The 17,525-nt window shown below is 51.8% G+C and overlaps 1 protein-coding gene across 1 annotated transcript; it reads left to right on the forward strand.

The window, feature by feature from the left end:
* Nucleotides 1-5,297: 5,297 nt before the first annotated feature.
* Nucleotides 5,298-14,898, forward strand: LOC105488043 (zinc finger protein 324B). The gene is given in 5 exon segments (XM_071088142.1): nt 5,298-5,420; nt 7,336-7,462; nt 7,863-7,979; nt 8,822-10,105; nt 10,108-14,898. Coding segments are annotated over 4 exon segments (1,641 nt in total). The 5' UTR covers nt 5,298-5,420; nt 7,336-7,341; the 3' UTR covers nt 10,227-14,898.
* The last annotated feature ends 2,627 nt before the right edge of the window (nt 14,899-17,525 follow it).

A 17,525-nucleotide genomic window follows, 5' to 3' on the forward strand; every position in this document is an offset into this window, starting at 1 on the left:
TTTTTTTTTTTTTTTTTTTGTGACGGAGTTTCACTTTTGTGGCCCAGGCTGGAGTGCAGTGGTGCAATCTCGGCTCACTGCAACCTTCAGTTCCTGGGTTCAAGCGATTCTCCTGCCTCAGCCTGCCGAGTAGCTGGGATTACAGGCGCCCGCCACCACACCTGGCTAATTTTTTTGTAGTTTTAGTAGAGACGGGGTTTCATCAAGTTGGCCAGGCTGGTCTTGAACTCCTGACCTCAGGTGATCCACCCGCCTCTGCCTCCCGAAGTGCTGGGGTTACAGGTGTGAGCCACGTGCCCGGCTGACAATGCAGGAGCTTAACCAAAGGACTAGGTTGGCTAGGTTAAATCAGCTGCCCCACGTGACCACCCTTAGTGCAGTCCTGTGCAGGGTAGAGGTCTGAGCCAAAAAGAGGAGGCTCTTGGCCGGGCGCGGTGGCTCAAGCCTGTAATCCCAGCACTTTGGGAGGCCGAGGCGGGCGGATCACAAGGTCAGGAGATCGAGACCACAGTGAAACCCCGTCTCTGTCTCTACTAAAAATACAAAAAAAAAAATTAGCCGGGCGCGGTGGCGGGCGCCTGTAGTCCCAGCTACTCAGGAGGCTGAGGCAGGAGAATGGTGGGAACCCGGGAGGCGGAGCTTGCAGTGAGCCGAGATCGCGCCACTGCACTCCAGCCTGGGCAACAGCGTGAGACTCCGTCTCAAAAAAAAAAAAAAAAAAGAATGTTTCAAACAGTTAGCATTTTTCTAAGTATTAAGTAATTAACATTTGCCTAAAGAATTACACATTAGATGGATAATGTAAAAATAAAGTGTTTAAGAGGTTAAATGTCTCCAAACATTAAACAGTGCTTGAGATTGGGCATGATGGGTCATGGCTGTAATCCTAGCACTTTGGGAGGCTGAGGCGGGTTGATTGCTTGAGTACAGGAGTTCAAGATCATCCTGAGAAACATGGTGAAACCCCGTTTCTACAAAAAAAGTACATAAAATTAGGCCGGGCGCGGTGGCTCAAGCCTGTAATCCCAGCACTTTGGGAGGCCGAGGCGGGCGGATCACAAGGTCAGGAGATCGAGACCACAGTGAAACCCCGTCTCTACTAAAAATACAAAAAATTAGCCGGGCGCGGTGGCGGGCGCCTGTAGTCCCAGCTACTCAGGAGGCTGAGGCAGGAGAATGGCGGGAACCCGGGAGGCGAAGCTTGCAGTGAGCCGAGATCGCGCCACTGCACTCCAGCCTGGGCAACAGCGTGAGACTCCGTCTCAAAAAAAAAAAAAAGTACATAAAATTAGTCAGGTGATATGGTTTGACTGTGTCCCCACCCAAATCTCATCTTGAATTGTAGCTCCCATAATTCCCGCATGTTGTGGGAGGGACCCGGTGGGAGGTAATTGAGTCATGGGGGCAGTTTCCCCACACTGTTCTCGTGGTAGTGAATAAGTCTCAAGAGACTCGGTGGTTTTATAAGGGGTTTCCTCTTTTGCTTGACTCTCATTTGCTCTTACCTGCCACCACGTAAGACATGGCTTTCACCCTCTGCCATAATCATGAGGCCTCCCAGCCACATGGAACTGTGAATCCATTAAACCTCTTTGTCTTCATTAATTACCCAGTCTCGAGTAAGTCCTTATCAGCAATGTGAAAATAGACTAATACAGTAAATTGGTACTAGTAGAGTGGGGCACTGCTATAAAGATACCCAAAAATTTGGAAGCAACTTTGGAATTGGGTAACAGGCAGAGGGTGGAACAGTTTGGAAGCCTCAGAAGAAGACAGGAAAGTGTAGGAATGTTTGGAACTTCCTAGAGACTTGTTGAATGGCTTTGACCAAAATGCTAATAATGATATGGACAATGAACTCTAGGCTGAGGTGGTCTCAGATGGAGATGAGGAAGTTGTTGGGAACTGGAGTAAAGGTGATGCTTTCTATGTTTTAGCAAAGAGACTGGTGGCATTTTGCTCCTGCCCTAGAGATTTGTGGAACTTTGGATTTGAGGGAGATGACTTAAAGAATCTGGGCCAGGTGCGGTGGCTCACACCTGTAATCCCAGCACTTTGGAAGGCCAAGGTGGGTGGATCATGAGGTCAGGAGATCAAGACCATCCTGGCTAACACAGTGAAACCTAGTCTCTACTAAAAAAGTAAAAGAAAAATTAGCCAAGCGTGGTGGCGGGCGCCTGTAGTCCGAGCTACTCAGGAGGCTGAGGCAGAAGAATGGTGTGAACCCAGGAAGTGGAGCTTGCAGTGAGCCAAGATTGCACCACTGCACTCCAGCCTGGGCGACAGAGTGAGACTCCATCTCAAAAAAAAAAAGAAAATAAAAATAAAAATAAAGTATCTGGTGGAAGAAATTTCTAAGCAGCAGAGCTTTCAAGAGGTGACTTTGGTGCTGTTAAAAGCATTCAGTTTTAAAAGGGAAATATAACATAAAAGTTCAGAAAATTTGCAGCCTGACCATGCAACAGAAAAGAAAAACCCATTTTCTGAGGAGAAATTCAAGAAATTTGCATAAGTAACCAGGAGTCAAATGTTAATCGCCAAGACAATGGGGAAAAATGTCTCCAGGACATGTCAGAGACCTTTGTAGCAGCCCTTCCCATCACAGGCCCAGAGGCCTAGGAGGAAAAAATGGTTTCATGGGCTTCCCCCTGCTGTGTGCAACTTAGAGACTTGGTGCCCTGCATCCCAGCTGCTCCATCCATGGCTAAAAGGAGCCAAGGTACAGCTTAGGACATGGCTTCAGAGGATGCAAGCCTGAAGCCTTGGCAGCTCCCACGTGGTATTGAGCCTGTGGGTGCACAGAACTCAAGAATTGAGGTTTGGGAACCTCCACCTAGATTTCAGAAAATGTATGGAAATGCCTGGATTTGGACCAGGCAAAAGTTTGCTGCAGGAGCAGAGAACCTCTGGTAGGGCAGTGCTGAAGGGAAATGTGGGGTTGAAGACCCCACACTGAGTCCCACTAGGGTACTGCCTAGTGGAGCTGCGAGAAGAGGACCAAGGTCCTCCAGACTCCAGAATGGTAGATACACCAACAGCTTGGACCATGCACCTGGAAAAGCCACAGACACTCAACACCAGTCCATGAAAGCAGCCAGGAGGGAGGCTGTACCCTGCCAAGCCACAGAGCTGCAGCTGCCCAAGACCATGGGAACCCACTGCCTGCATCAGCGTGAACCTGGATGTGAGACATGGAATCAAAGGAGATTATTTTGGAATTTTAAGATTTGGCTGTCCAGGCCGGGCGCGGTGGCTCAAGCCTGTAATCCCAGCACTTTGGGAGGCCGAGGCGGGTGGATCACGAGGTCAGGAGATCGAGACTATCCTGGCTAACATGGTGAAACCGTCTCTACTAAAAATACAAAAAACTAGCCGGGCGTGGTGGCGGGCGCCTGTAGTCTCAGCTACTTGGGAGGCTGAGGCGGGAGAATGGCGTGAACCCGGGAGGCGGAGCTTGCAGTGAGCCGAGATCACGTCACTGCACTCCAGCCTGGGAGACACAGCGAGACTCCGTCTCAAAAAAAAAAAAAAAAAAAAAAAAAAGATTTGGCTGTCCTGCTGGATTTCAGACTTCCATGGGGCCTTTAGCCCCTTTGTTTTGGCCAACTTCTCCCATTTTGAATGGGTGTATTTATCCAATGGCTGTACCCCAATTGTATCTAGGAAGTAACTAACTTGCTTTTCATTTTACAGGCTCATAGGAAGAAGGGAATTGCCTTGTCTGAGATGAGATTTTGGACTGTGGACTTTTGAGCTAATGCTGATATAAGTAGACTTTGGGGAACTGTTGGGAAGGCATGACTGGTTCTGAAATGTGAGTACATGAGATTTGGGAGGGGCCAAGAGCAGAATGATATGGTTTGGCTGTGTCCCTAACCCAAATCTCATTTTGAATTGTAGCGTTCATAATTCCCATGTATTGTGGAAGGGGCCCCAGTCAGAGGTAATTGAATCATGGGGACAGTTTCCCCCATACTCTTCTTGTGGTAGTGAATAAGTCTCACGAGATCTGATGGTTTCATAAGGGTTTCCTCTTTTGCTTGACTCTCATTCGCTCTTGCCTACTGCCATGTAAGACATACCTTTTACCTTCTGCCATGATTGTGAGGCCTCTCCAGCCACGTGGAACTGTGAGTCCACTAAACCTCTTTTTCTTTATAAATTAAAAAATAAAATTGCTTGAAATCTTAATAATGTCTCTAAGGATTTCATTAAATCACAATAGTACCTTAAGTGTTCTTAAATTCTTTCAAAGCAGGAAAATTTTAAATAAAAACATTCAAAAATTGTCGAGCTATCTTACACTACAAGGATCTACAAGTAGAATCAATTCTGTGGACAGTTGTAGCTGACAAACAGATAATTATAGATGGAGGTGGATTTAGAGGAAGGCAAAATGAATTAACGTACTTGACATCTGGGAACTAGGGGTCCTAAAAACAAGACCCTCGCAGGGGAGCAACAAAGAGAGAGCCGTTTATTCTCTGCCAATAACATGGTCAGTCTACATTGAGACTGCCCTGCCTTTCGTTGTTTTGTGTCAAAGACACTTAGATTGGTCCAGAGAAAAAAGGAACAAAGCATCAATGTTGTGATGTGTGGGGCAAAGCGAGAACTAGATGATCTAAGGACAAGCAGGGCTGGGGAATTACCTTCTGCTCATCCAAGTTACAAGGAAAACAGAGGTTTTGGGCGAGCGTCCAAGGACAATCACAGACTCAAGACAAATGACAAGCGGACAGCATCATTACGGGCTGAGAATTCTTGGTGTAGAGGTTGAAAAACGGATCTTAAACCTTTACGGGACACTGACACACAGAGAGGTCAAACCCGCGCCCAGGATGCACATCAGTGACAGGCTGAGCTGGGAAGGTAACCCGGAGCTCCAGGCATCGGCTCCTCCACCTACACCTGCCCTACCCGGTGCGTTTTCTCCTTCGTGCTCCCTGCTGGTGTTGCCTTCTGGAACCTCGGCAGATTCTGCTTTCACGCCTGCAGGGTTTAGTCTCCGGGGCTGCTTAGGTGGGCTCCAGGAACCGGGAATCCCTAATGCTAGACAACCCGATGGGCGACTCCACCAGTGCTACGGAGCCCTTGGAAACCCGCTGCAGGGGCGCTACTCCACTTCCCGGCGCCCTGCGCGGCGGCGCTTGGCCGTTGCCATGGAGACTGGCAATGGCCCCGCCTCCACGCCGAAAAACGGGCGGGAACCACACAACCCAGAAGGCTGTGCGCAAGTGTCCGCGCTCGTATTGGGCCAATATGAGCTGTGGGGGCTGGACTTCCGGCGTTGAGACTGTCACTTGGCTGCTCGCGTGAGGCCACCCCGGTGGTCTGGGCTGTGGCGCGCGGGTCGGGGCCCGAGACTGGCGGCGAGGAAGGTACTGACCGCGAACAGCTGGCCGCGCCCCCAAGCCTCGGTATCTTCGAGTATGACGTGGGCGGCCTGGGGGCGGTCGGGCCCCGGCGGGAACCACGCATTCTCCTGCCTTGCGGAAGCCCCGGAGGCAGCGCACTGGGCATTCTGCGCCCATGACTGCGGGGGAGGCTGAGGCGCGGGGCAGCCGCGGGACGCTGCGGGCGGGGATGGCGGTGCCGGGTGGTCCACGCCTCTCTCCCCGCCCAGCTGCGGGATCCGGTGGCAGCGCTGACAGACCCGCGTCGGGGAGGCGGGGAAGTCCCTGCTCCCACAGACCGCGCCCCCACGGAGGGAGGCCGCTTCCTAGACCTCGCCTTGTCGTCCTTCCTCTCCCTGCCCTGGGGGGTTGCGGGGGTCAGTGCAAACCCCTGTGTCCAGGGCACCGGTGGGCTCCCGACTTCCGGCAGTCAGGGGGCTGAGGTCCTGAAGGAAGCTCCGAGGGGAGAGTCCTGCGTGTGCAAAACCTGGGAGGGGAGCCGGAGCCCAGGTGCTTCTGGGACTGAGCGCTCTCGATGTGGAGCTGGGGGAGAGGGGACGTGTGTGGCTGCAGTAGCAGGCGAGGAGGTGGGTTTTTTCTCGAGGGCGTCGGGAGACAGAAGTTTTGAACAGAATCAGGACATCCTCTGAGTTGGGGTTTTAAAACGGTTCCACCGTCTGTTGCGTGGAGAACAGACATGCAGGGGTGTCGGCATGAAGGGAAGAACCGACTGCCACAGTCTGGGCAGCAGTGGAGGTGAGCGGCCAGGTGAATTCTGGTGGCTCTGCGGATGCATCAGGTGTGGGCTGTTTGAAGAACGAACTGCTCCATGTGGTTCAGCCTGAGCGCCTGGAAGAAGGGAGCTGCTGTAGACAGAAAGGAAACTTGAAGGGAAAGCAGGTTTCCTTCGGGGAAAGATCAGGAGTCTGGGATGTTCTAGGTTGGTCATGTCACCGGACCTGACGTTGTTGGTGTCCTGGGCTGAGGACAGGGCCTATGAACTGGACTGAGGAAGGTGATGAACCGATGAGCAGTCAGGCGTGGGCAGTTACAGCTTGAGGGTAAGAAAAACTGGCTGGGGTGCCTGAGGCTATCAGGGGAGGAGTTTGGCAGGTGACTGAGTAGGAGAGGGTGGTGGCAATGTGGGAAAGTGAGGGGGCGCCGAGATCGAGACCATCCTGGCTCACACGGTGAAACCCCGTCTCTATTAAAAATACAAAAAAATTAGCCGGGTGTGGTGGCAGGCGCCTGTGGTCCCAGCTACTCGGGAGGCTGAGGCAGGAGAATGGAGTGAACCCAGGAGGCGGAGCTTACAGTGAGCCGAGATCGCGCCACTGCACTCCAGCCTGGGTGACAGAGCAAGACTCCGTCTCAAAAAAATAAGAAGAAATTGAGGGGGCGCCATGTGGAAGGAGGAAGGGATTGAGTTCCTCTGTGTTCACGGGTTCTTGGGGCTGCTCCCCTATGATGACTGGTGGGGATCATCCAGTCCCTCAGGCTGGATGAGCAGCCTGGAAATGTCAGGCAAGCACAGCAGGGGAAGGTCTCAGTCATGGGCATGCCTGGGGTGTCCACAGCTGGGACTTACACCGTTACTTATTACAAAAGCAAGAAGGGCCATGGGGAGGGTCATGAATGGTCATGCTGAGTCATGAGTGGATACTTGCCGCTGCCCTTGGTGTGGCAGCTAAGGGCCCAGCCAGGGCTTGCTCTAGCCCGCTTGTGTAGTGGGGAAGTCAAGAAGCCATCTGGGCCTGGACCAGGAGGGCAGAGGGGAAGGGTCCCAGACAGATGAGGGAAGTGCCACCTGAATATAACCCCGGGGTGGAACCCAGGGAAGGCGGGACACTAGGGGAGGTGACTGTTGGGATGGGGAGCTTGGTCCTGGCTCACAGCCATACCTTAGACCATGCCTACCTCCGCCTCCCTGCTATTTTAGGACCTTATGGCCTTCGAGGATGTGGCTGTGTACTTCTCCCAGGAGGAGTGGGGGCTCCTGGACACAGCGCAAAGGGCCCTGTACCGTCACGTGATGCTGGAAAACTTCATACTTGTGACCTCACTTGGTAAGACCCTGGGTGCTCCATGAAAAGTGCACTTGGTGACCATCTGACCTGCCAGGACTGCCTCTTCACTTCCCTCCTGATTGATGAGCAGGATCAAATCTTCTGGCCGGGGCCATGTGGAGCAGGGGTCCGGTCCTGTAGACATGCAGTTTGGTTGGGTCAACCACTCCCTGCGGCCCTGTCCAGCTGTGGCCTCTCCCATGCCTGGGCTCAGTCCCCTTCCTTTGGTGCTCTGGGCACAGTTGCTGCTCTGAGGACACATGAGCTATTCCTATGAGCCCCTTGCCCTGTGCCATCTTTAGATTCTCCCAGTTGCACAGATAACTGTCTATTTCCATGAAGCCCTGACTCCTGCTCTCTATTGAGAGGTGGAGTCTTCACCTGGGGCTCCTCTTCACAGGACTCTCCACCTCCCGACCTCATGTGGTCATCCAGCTTGAGCGTGGTGAGGAGCCCTGGGTTCCCAGTGGAAAGGACATGACCCTGGCCAGGAACACCTACAGGAGGCTCAATGCTGGTGAGCGGGAGCTCAGGGTGGGGTGAACTCAGGACCAACCTGTGGCCAAGCCCATGTCCCTGCATTTCTAACTCTGGAAACATATCCTCCTCTCTTGCCTCCCATCTGACTCCCTTCTCTTCCATCATCCGCCTCTCCTGGAGGCTGCTGCCTTAGTAGGTGCCCTTGAAGGGAGAGCTCCAAGGGCACAGAAGCTGGGTTCACACAGAAGGGCCTACCCTCAGCTGGGCTGTGTGGCCTTGAACCCTCCACAACTAGCGGCCATTATTGATAGGTCATTTATTTATCCCATCATTCATCTTTGTATTCATCAAATGTTTCTTGAGGGTTTGCAGGCACTGTAGACACAGCCTTGACCAGGACACTCATGGTCCTGCCTTCGTGGGGCTGATGGTGCCAGAGGAGAGGCAGTGAGTAAGTAGGGTTCAGGAGTACAGTCTAGAGCATTGGATGGAGGTCATTGCAAGAGCAGGTTTGGGAGTGGGTTCCTGAGACAGGGCACCAAGGGAGAAGGCAGTGCGCTATGGAAAGGGAGGGGGTGGAACAGCCAGTGTGGAGACCTGGGTGGCATGCATCAGCTGCTCAGGTTTTCTCAGCTTCACATCCTGGGTGTCTGGGGGCTGCCACCTTGATCATGGGAGTCCCCACTGCAGTCAGTGCCATACGTGTCAGGGCAGATACTTCCTCAAAACTCCAGCGCCTCCTGCAGGGCCGGCCTTGCCTCTACTTTTCCCCTAAGCTTTTGTGTCAGCCCCCGGGTTCCTTCTTGCCTGTCCACTCAACCTGCCCTGGTCCTCTCCTAACCAGGAAGCCCCCAGCAACCACCGTTTCTCTGCCTTTAGGTTCCTGGAGTGTGGCAGAAGATGGAGATGTTTCTGGAGAATGGCCACCAGCTTTCCCAGATACCCCACCTGGGATGACTACTAGCGTCTTCCCAGTTGCCGGTGCCTGCCACAGTGTAAAAAGCCTGCAGCGACAACGGAGTGCCTCCCCATCTCGGGAGAGAAAACCCACAGGGGTGTCGGTGATCTACTGGGAGAGACTCCTGCTAGGCTCGGGCAGTGACCAGGCCAGCATTAGCCTGCGACTGACCTCACCACTCAGGGCCCCCAAGAGCAGCCGGCCCAGGGAAAAGACCCTCACAGAGCACCCGGTGCCTGGGAGGCGGCCCAGGACGCCTGAGCGGCAGAAGCCATGTGCACAGGAGGTCCCTGGGAGAGCCTTCGGGAATGCCCCGGACCTGAAGGCCGCCAGTGGTGGTGGGGATCGCAGAATGGGTGCGGCTTGGCAGGAGCCTCAAAGACTCCTCGGTGGCCAGGAGTCCTCGACCTGGGATGAGCTGGGCGAGGCTCTCCCCGCTGGGGAGAAGTCCTTCGAATGCAGGGCGTGCAGTAAAGTGTTCGTGAAGAGCTCCGACCTCCTCAAGCACCTACGCACCCACACCGGGGAGCGGCCCTACGAGTGCGCCCAGTGCGGCAAGGCCTTCAGCCAGACGTCGCACCTGACGCAGCACCAGCGCATCCACAGCGGCGAGACGCCCTACGCCTGCCCCGTGTGCGGCAAGGCCTTCCGGCACAGCTCCTCACTGGTGCGGCACCAGCGCATCCACACGGCCGAGAAGTCCTTCAGCTGCTCCGAGTGCGGCAAGGCCTTCAGCCACGGCTCCAACCTCAGCCAGCACCGCAAGATCCACGCGGGCGGGCGTCCCTATGCCTGCGCACAGTGTGGCCGCCGCTTCTGCCGCAACTCGCACCTGATCCAGCACGAGCGTACGCACACGGGCGAGAAGCCCTTCGTGTGCGCGCTCTGTGGTGCCGCCTTCAGCCAGGGCTCCTCGCTCTTTTTGCACCAGCGCGTGCACACAGGCGAGAAGCCCTTCGCCTGCGCCCAGTGCGGCCGCTCCTTTAGCCGCAGCTCCAACCTCACCCAGCACCAGCTCCTGCACACGGGCGAGCGGCCCTTCCGCTGTGGGGACTGTGGCAAGGGTTTCGCCAAGGGCGCTGTGCTGCTGAGCCACCGGCGCATTCACACGGGCGAGAAGCCCTTCGTGTGCACGCAGTGTGGCCGCGCCTTCCGTGAGCGCCCGGCCCTCCTGCACCACCAGAGGATCCACACCACAGAGAAGACCCATGCGGCAGCACCAGACTGCACCCCCGGGCCAGGTTTCCTTCAGGGGCGACATCGGAAGGTGCGCCGGGGAGGGATGCCAAGCCCAGTCCTGAAGCCAGCGAAGGTCTGAGGTCCTAGCTCACAGCCCCACCCTTTCCTGGCCTTCTGTGAATCCCTTCCACAGCTAAAGGGTCCGTGTGCTCTTCAGATCCACGATGGGAAAAAAACCCTGTGCCTGAGAGTCAGGGACGAGGGAGACCCTTTGGCTGTGGTTCCATTTGCAGGTGGGGACAGGATTTGCCAGTTTAGCCATAGCTCACACCTCCATCCCCAAAGAGGTAACACTGCAGAAACATCAGAGGGAGGACATGTCAGCAGGAACTCTGGTGGGGCTGAGGCTGCAGCTGGGGCCATAGGAGGCCGACAAAGGCAGCACTGCATGGTGGTGCTACTTCATGTGTTATGAGAGTGGATGCTGAGGTGAGGGGGATGCGGACATGGGGTAGGGGTGGCCCAGAGAAACTTACCACATTTGCATACAAACTGGCCGCTGGATGGACTCTGAGGACATTTGCCCCCTGAGGCCTCTGTTCAAGGCTTCCTGGGGGCCATCTCAGCAGACAGGAGACCACTGGGGACTGGGGATCAGGGTGTGGCCTGTGAGTGTCAGCCTCCTCCTCTGGGAAACAGAAACGCTTTGGGTCAACTCAGCCTCATGTTTGCAGATGCTGGGTGAGATCCTAATGAGAGTCAATGTGTGCTCAGCTCCTGGGCTGTGCTCTGGTCAGCCAGGTGTGAGGGCCTGGCCTGTGGTCACACACACAGCCGACTCAGGAGAGGGATGCCCGTGGTTCTCAGCACTGGAAGGACAAATCTAGGATGCTGGCTTTCCAGTGGCACTCGTTCAGGTTTTCGTCCAAGTCTCAGCTTGGCCAATGCCTGTCACTGACTCGTTTACCAAAGTCGATGTGAGGAGCAGACTTTACAACGGTGGGGACAGTGATAGCTTCAGAGCAGATAAGGTGGAGCTGCTAATTTCTGCTGGGTTTGGTGGCCATTCCCCACCCCCACCCCACCCCCACCCCCTCTATCTCACCTTTCCCTTGTTATGCCTCCTCAATTAGAGGCTGGACAGAGAGCTGAATAGGAAGGACTTGCCATTACCTAAGGCAATGTGTGACTGCCCCACCCCAGTGTGATGGGCCTGTATGGCAGAGACAAAAGGGTAGACGGGGTCATTTACTTCCTGTGGCCTGAAGCCTACTAGGCCCCATCCCTACCTGGAACCTCACCTCCAAGGAAATTAATGGTCTTTTCAATGGGGAAGAAAAAAAAAAACAACTAGCATTTGCAATTTAAAATAGATGTAGTTTCCTTTACAGCCTCCTGTCTGTATTCCAGGGCATGGTTCAGTTGTTTGTTTGTTTTTGAGACAGAGTCTCAAGGCAACTCTTGTTGCCCAGGGTGGAGTGCAATGGTGCAATTTCGGCTCACCGCAACCTCCATCTCCCAGGTTCAAGCGATTCTCCTGCCTCAGCCTCCTGAGTAGCTGGGATTACAGGCACCCTCCACCATGCCCAGCTAATTTTGTATTTTTAGTAGAGACAGGGTTTCACCATGTTGGGCCAGGCTGGTCTCAAACTCCTGACCTCAAGTGATCAGCCCACCTTGGCCTCCAAAGTGCTGGGATTAGGGCATGAACCACTGTGTTTGTTTTTTGATACAGCATTTCAGTCTGTCGCCCAGGCTGGAATGCAATGGAGCGACTCCCCTTTGCCTCCTGGGTTCAAGCCATTCTCCTGCCTCAGCCCCTCCAGTAAGCTGGGATTACAGGCTTGCGCCACGACACCTGGCTAATTTTTATATTTTTAGTAGAGACGGGGTTTCACCATGTTGGCCAGGCTGGTCTCAAACTCCTGACCTCAAGTGATCGGCCCACCTCGGCCTCCCAAAGTACTGGGATTACAGGCGTGACCCACCACACCTGCCTACATACCATGATTTTAAAGTTGCAGCTGTTTCCTATTGCTTGTAACTCAGTTGTTTTTCCAATGGTAACCAATTTCTGTTTTAAACTGAAAGGTGCATGAGGGGTGAGTTCTTGTATTAGTCTGTTTTGTGTCACTATAAAGGAACACCTAAGGCTGGGTAATTTATAAAGAAAGGATTAATTGGCTCATGGTTCTGCAGGATGTACAGCCATGGCACCAGCATCTGCATGGCTTTTGGTGGGACCTCAGGAAGCTTGCAATCATGATGGAACATGAAGGAAGAGCTGGCATATCACATGGCAAGACAGGAAGCAAGAGAGAGAAGGGGGAAGTGTCACACACTTTTTTTTTTTTTTTTTTTTTTTGAGAAGGAGTCTTGCTCTGTCGCCCAGAGTGGAGTGCAGTGGCACGATCTCGGCTCATTGCAACCTTCGCCTCCCGGGTTCACGCCATTCTCCTGCCTCAGTCTCCTAAGTAGCTGGGACTACAGGTGCCTACCACCACACCTGGCTAATTTTTTGTATTTTTAGTAGAGACGGGTGTTAGCCAGGATGGTCTCGATCTCCTGACTTCATGATCCACCTGCCTCGGCCTCCCAAACTGCTGGGATTACAGGTGTGATCTGTAATCGCACCCACCAATTGTAAGCTTCTAGAGAACCTCCCAAGAAGCAGATTCGGAAGCCATGCTCGTATAGCCCTCAGAACAGTGATCCAATTAAAGCTCTTTTCTTTATAAATTACACAGCCTCAGGTATTTCTTTATAGTAATGCAGGAATGGCCTAATATACCTCATGATCCAACACCTCCCACTAGGCCCCACGTCCAACATTGGAGATCACATTTCAACATGAGATTTGGAGGAGGCACACATCCAAACCATATCAGTTCTCTTGTCCCTAAGTGAAGAGGCATTTGCTCCCTCTAAACCCAATTCTAGGTGACTAGAGGTTTATGAAGGTGTCGGGATGTTTGTTCCTGATGTGTAGTGGCCTCATAGGGTCTCCCTACTTCTTCCTCAAGAAGGGACTTTCAGCTCAGCCAGAAGGTTCACATAAAGGTTGGTCATCTGGCACCTTGAGCACTCTGCCAACACAGGTGATCATAGATTCCAAGACACATCAAAGAGTGGATCACGACTCACTGGTGACTCCTTGAAGAGTGATGCTCACAAAGCAATACACGTCGTCTAAATACACTGTACTAACCTTGGTCACTTTTGAAAAGATATTTCTACAATTATGGGAAACTGCTCATCAAAACTGAGCTTTCCCTTGAGGAGCAAACCACCCACCCTTCGAAACGTCACCTGGATTTATGTATAATACCTATGGAGCTCCAATTTGCAAATACTTAGGTAAATGGACCCAGGTCACTCGAGATGACCCTAAAACGCAGTGGCCAAAATGGAGATCTTTTGAAATTCCTAAATTAATATATTTGTGTGCAAAATAGGAAACTAATATGTTTGTTCTAAAATCAGACAAATTGGATGGGAGCCCTACTTTCTGTTTGTGCAGGCTATACTCTGATAATAAGATATTTAAAGGCTTTTAAAAAAGAGCTCTATAGGCCAGGCGCAGTGGCTCATGCCTGTAATCCCAGCACTTTGGGAGGCCAAGGTGGGCGGATCACCTGAGGTCGGGAGTTCGAGACCAGCCTGATCAACATGGCAAAACCCCATCTCTACTAAAAATACAAAAATTAGCCAGGCATGATGGTGTGCACCTGTAGTTCCAGCTACTTGGGAGGCTGAGGCAGGAGAAGCACTTGAACCTGGGAGGCAAAGGTTGCAGTGAACTATCAAACTACAGCAAACTCCAGCCTAGGTGACAGAGTAAGAGTCCGTCACAAAAGTAAGTAAATAAAATGAACTGTTTGATCAGATGTCAGCTTAATTAAAAGCTGATATTCAGGCTTTTTTTTCTTTTAAAGAAAAAATGCCTTTCTGCTTTTTCTCATTTGGATCCTGTTTCTGGGAATTTTTTTTTTTTTCAGTTGACTGAAACCCCTCTTTAAATATGTCTGATCCTTTTGTTTGCTTCTTTTCTTGTTAGTATGATGTGAAATTCTATTGACCTTCTGAAAAACTTAAAATCTCTCCAAATTGGCTTAGAGTTGTTCTCCCATTTTCTTCTACTCTTTCTTCCTTCAGCTATCTTTGGTACCACATAAGGAAATCTAGAAGAGTCTTCTGATGTCTCTGAGACCCTTTGAGGAACACAGAAAAAAGTGTCACATATACCTTTTATGGAGTTCTGTCTTCCTCATGGAGTCCTAAGAATATCAGGCAGTTTATCTTAGGTCTAAAGCTCTAATCTCTTTTACACTGAGTTCTCTGACCTTTTGGCTTGGGGGGTGCCAGGGGTTACTTTGTTGTATGAAAGAACATGATCTTTGGGTGTGCAGTGGCTGGCAAGTTCCTAGCAAGGGCTGAGTTGTGGCTGGTGGCTGTCAAGGGATAAGAATCCTGTGGGAGATGGGCTGATCACAGAGTGGGCTAATGGGTATTGGGTCTCCCACCAGCCTCAGGGAATGTCCATGCAGTGAGGTGCGCTATGGAAACACAGCCCTGTCCTGTGGTATTTCCATCTTGTGGGAGCCTCAATATTCCATTTAAAAGTGGAATCCGGCGGGCGCGGTAGCTCAAGCCTGTAATCCCAGCACTTTGGGAGGCCGAGACTGGTGGATCATGAGGTTAGGAGATCGAGACCATCCTGGCTAACACGGTGAAACCCCGTCTCTACTAACAAATACAAAAAAAAACTAGCCGGGCGTGGTGGTGGGCGCCTGTAGTTCCAGCTACTGGGGAGGCTGAGGCAGGAGAATGGCGGGAACCCGGGAGGCGGAGCTTGCAGTGAGCTGAGATCCGGCCACTGCACTCCAGCCTGGGTGACAGAGTGAGACTCTATCTCAAAAAATAAAATAAAATAAAGCGGAATCCTTGACTTTTTTTTTTTTTTTTTTTTTTGATACGGAGTCTTGCTCTGTCACCCAGGCTGGAGTGCAGTGGCACGATCTCAGCTCCACGCCCCCGGTTCACACCATTCTCCTGCCTCAGCCTCCCGAGTAGCTGGGACTACAGGTGCCCGCCACCATGCCCGGCTAATTTGTGTGTGTATGTGTGTGTGTTTTTAGTAGAGACAGGGTTTTACTGTGTTAGCCAGGATGGTCTCAATCTCCTGACCTCGTGACCCGCCTGCCTCGGTCTCCCAAAGTGCTGGGATTACAGGAGTGAGCCACTGCGCATAGCCTGGAATTCTTAATTTTTTAAAGCTCTAGATGCTCTGCCTTTCAACTGTGCCAGTTTTTTACATAGATGGGGTTTCTCTATGTTGGTCAGGCTGGTCTCAAACTCACAACCTCGTGATCTGCCTACCTCAGCCTTCCAAAGTGCTGGGATTACAGGCGTGAGCCACCGTACCTGGCCTATGTTGACTTTTAGGCCACAAAAAATTGACCAAAATTTTTTTGACAATTGCATCTTTAACCATGGCCATTTTAAGTTTTGTCCTCAGCCGGGCACAGTGGCTCATGCCTGTAATCCCAGCACTTTGAGAGGCCAGGGCAGGCAGATCATTTGAGGTCAGGAGTTCGAGACCAGCCTGACCAACATGGAGAAACCCTATCTCTACATTTTTAGTAGAGATAAAAATTAAATTAGCCAGGCGTGGTGGCCCATGCCTGTAATCTCAGCTACTCAGGAGGCTGAGGCAGAAGATTCACTTGAACCCAGGAGGTGGAGGTTGCAGTGAGCCGAGATCCAGCCATTGCACTCTAGCCTGGGCAATAAGAGGAAAACTCCATCTCAAAAAAAAAAAGTTGGCTGGGCGCGGTGGCTCACGCCTGTAATCCCAGCACTTTGGGAGGCCGAGACGGGTGGATCACATGGTCAGGAGATCAAGACCATCCTGGCTAACATGGTGAAACCCCGTCTCTACTAAAAATACAAAAAAATTAGCTGGGCAGGGTAGCGGGGACCTGTAGTCCCAGCTACTTGGGAAGCTGAGGCAGGAGAATGGCATGAACCCTGGAGGCGGAGCTTGCAGTGAGCCGAGATCACGTCACTGCACTCCATCCTGGGTGACAGAGCAAGACTCTGTCTCAAAAAAAGAAATTAAATTTAAAAAAAGTTTTGTCCTCTTCCTTCTTGGGGAGTTCCTTTGAAGCTTCACAGCAACCAAGGAATCTATTTCACTGATGAAACAATTCAATCTACTTTAACATATGACTGGTTATTTAGAATTCCCATTTTGCATACTACTCTCAGTCTTCCAGATTGTTGGAATGTACGAATAATGTAATTAAAAAATCAATTTACAAAGCTTACAGAAACTTTTAACCTTCCGTGGCCTAAGGCTTTTCCAATGGTCCTGAATGAAGGAGCCTACAAACCAACTCTCCTTAATGTGAGCTCCGGTGAGACAAAATATCAAAGATCAAGGGCTCCAAGGTGGAGATTCTGTTTATGAGAAATGCCATCTAATAAAGGACTCCCTACAACCATGTTGAAGAGAACTCCAGCCTGGGCAACATGATGAAACCCCATCTCAACAATAACAACAAAAAAAGCAAAAATTAGCTGGCATGCACCTGTAGTCCCAGCTACTTGGGAGGCTGAGGTGGGAGGATGACTTGAGCCCAGGAGGCAGAGGTTGCAGTGAGGTGGATTGTGCCACTGTACTCCAGCCTGGGCAAAACAGCCAGACCCTGTCTCAAAATAAAAAAAGTTGGGGGAGGCACATCAGGTATTCTTTTTTTTGTTTTGTTTTTGAGGTGGGGTCTCGCTCTGTCCCCCAGGCTGGAGTGCGGTGGCGCGATCTCGGCTCACGGCAAGCTCCGCCTCCTGGGTTCACGCCATTCTCCTGCCTCAGCCTCCCAAGTAGCTGGGACTACAGGCGCCGCCACCACGCCCGGCTAATTTTTTTGTATTTTTAGTAGAGACGGGGTTTCACCATGTTAGCCAGGATGGTCTCGATCTCCTGACCTCGTGACCCGCCCACCTCGGCCTCCCAAAGTGCTGGGATTACAGGCGTGAGCCACCGCGCCTGGCCTATGTCAGGTATTCTTAACCAATCCTTGTGCAAGCTAAACTCAAAGGCATTGACTCGCAGATTTTTCATTTTTAAAAAATGCAGCCCTGCTTGAGTAGACATCTTCGATCATTCCAGATCTCCAACTGAGGCAGTCCCATTCCCCAAGAAGGAAGAGGACAAAACTTAAAATGGCATGGTTAAAGATGTGATTGTCAAAAAAAAAAAAAAAAAAATTGGCCATTTTATTTTTTGTGGCCAAGAACTCAATAATCATCATTGTGACTGATAGCATACCATATACCAGTCATCTTATAGTTCACACCAGCATGAGAAGTAGAAAATGTGTTAGAAAATATCACTCAGGGCCGGGCGCGGTGGCTCAAGCCTGTAATCCCAGCACTTTGGGAGGC

Source organism: Macaca nemestrina, chromosome 20 (assembly GCF_043159975.1).
Source record: "Macaca nemestrina isolate mMacNem1 chromosome 20, mMacNem.hap1, whole genome shotgun sequence".
In the NCBI taxonomy this organism is placed as follows: domain Eukaryota; kingdom Metazoa; phylum Chordata; class Mammalia; order Primates; family Cercopithecidae; genus Macaca; species Macaca nemestrina.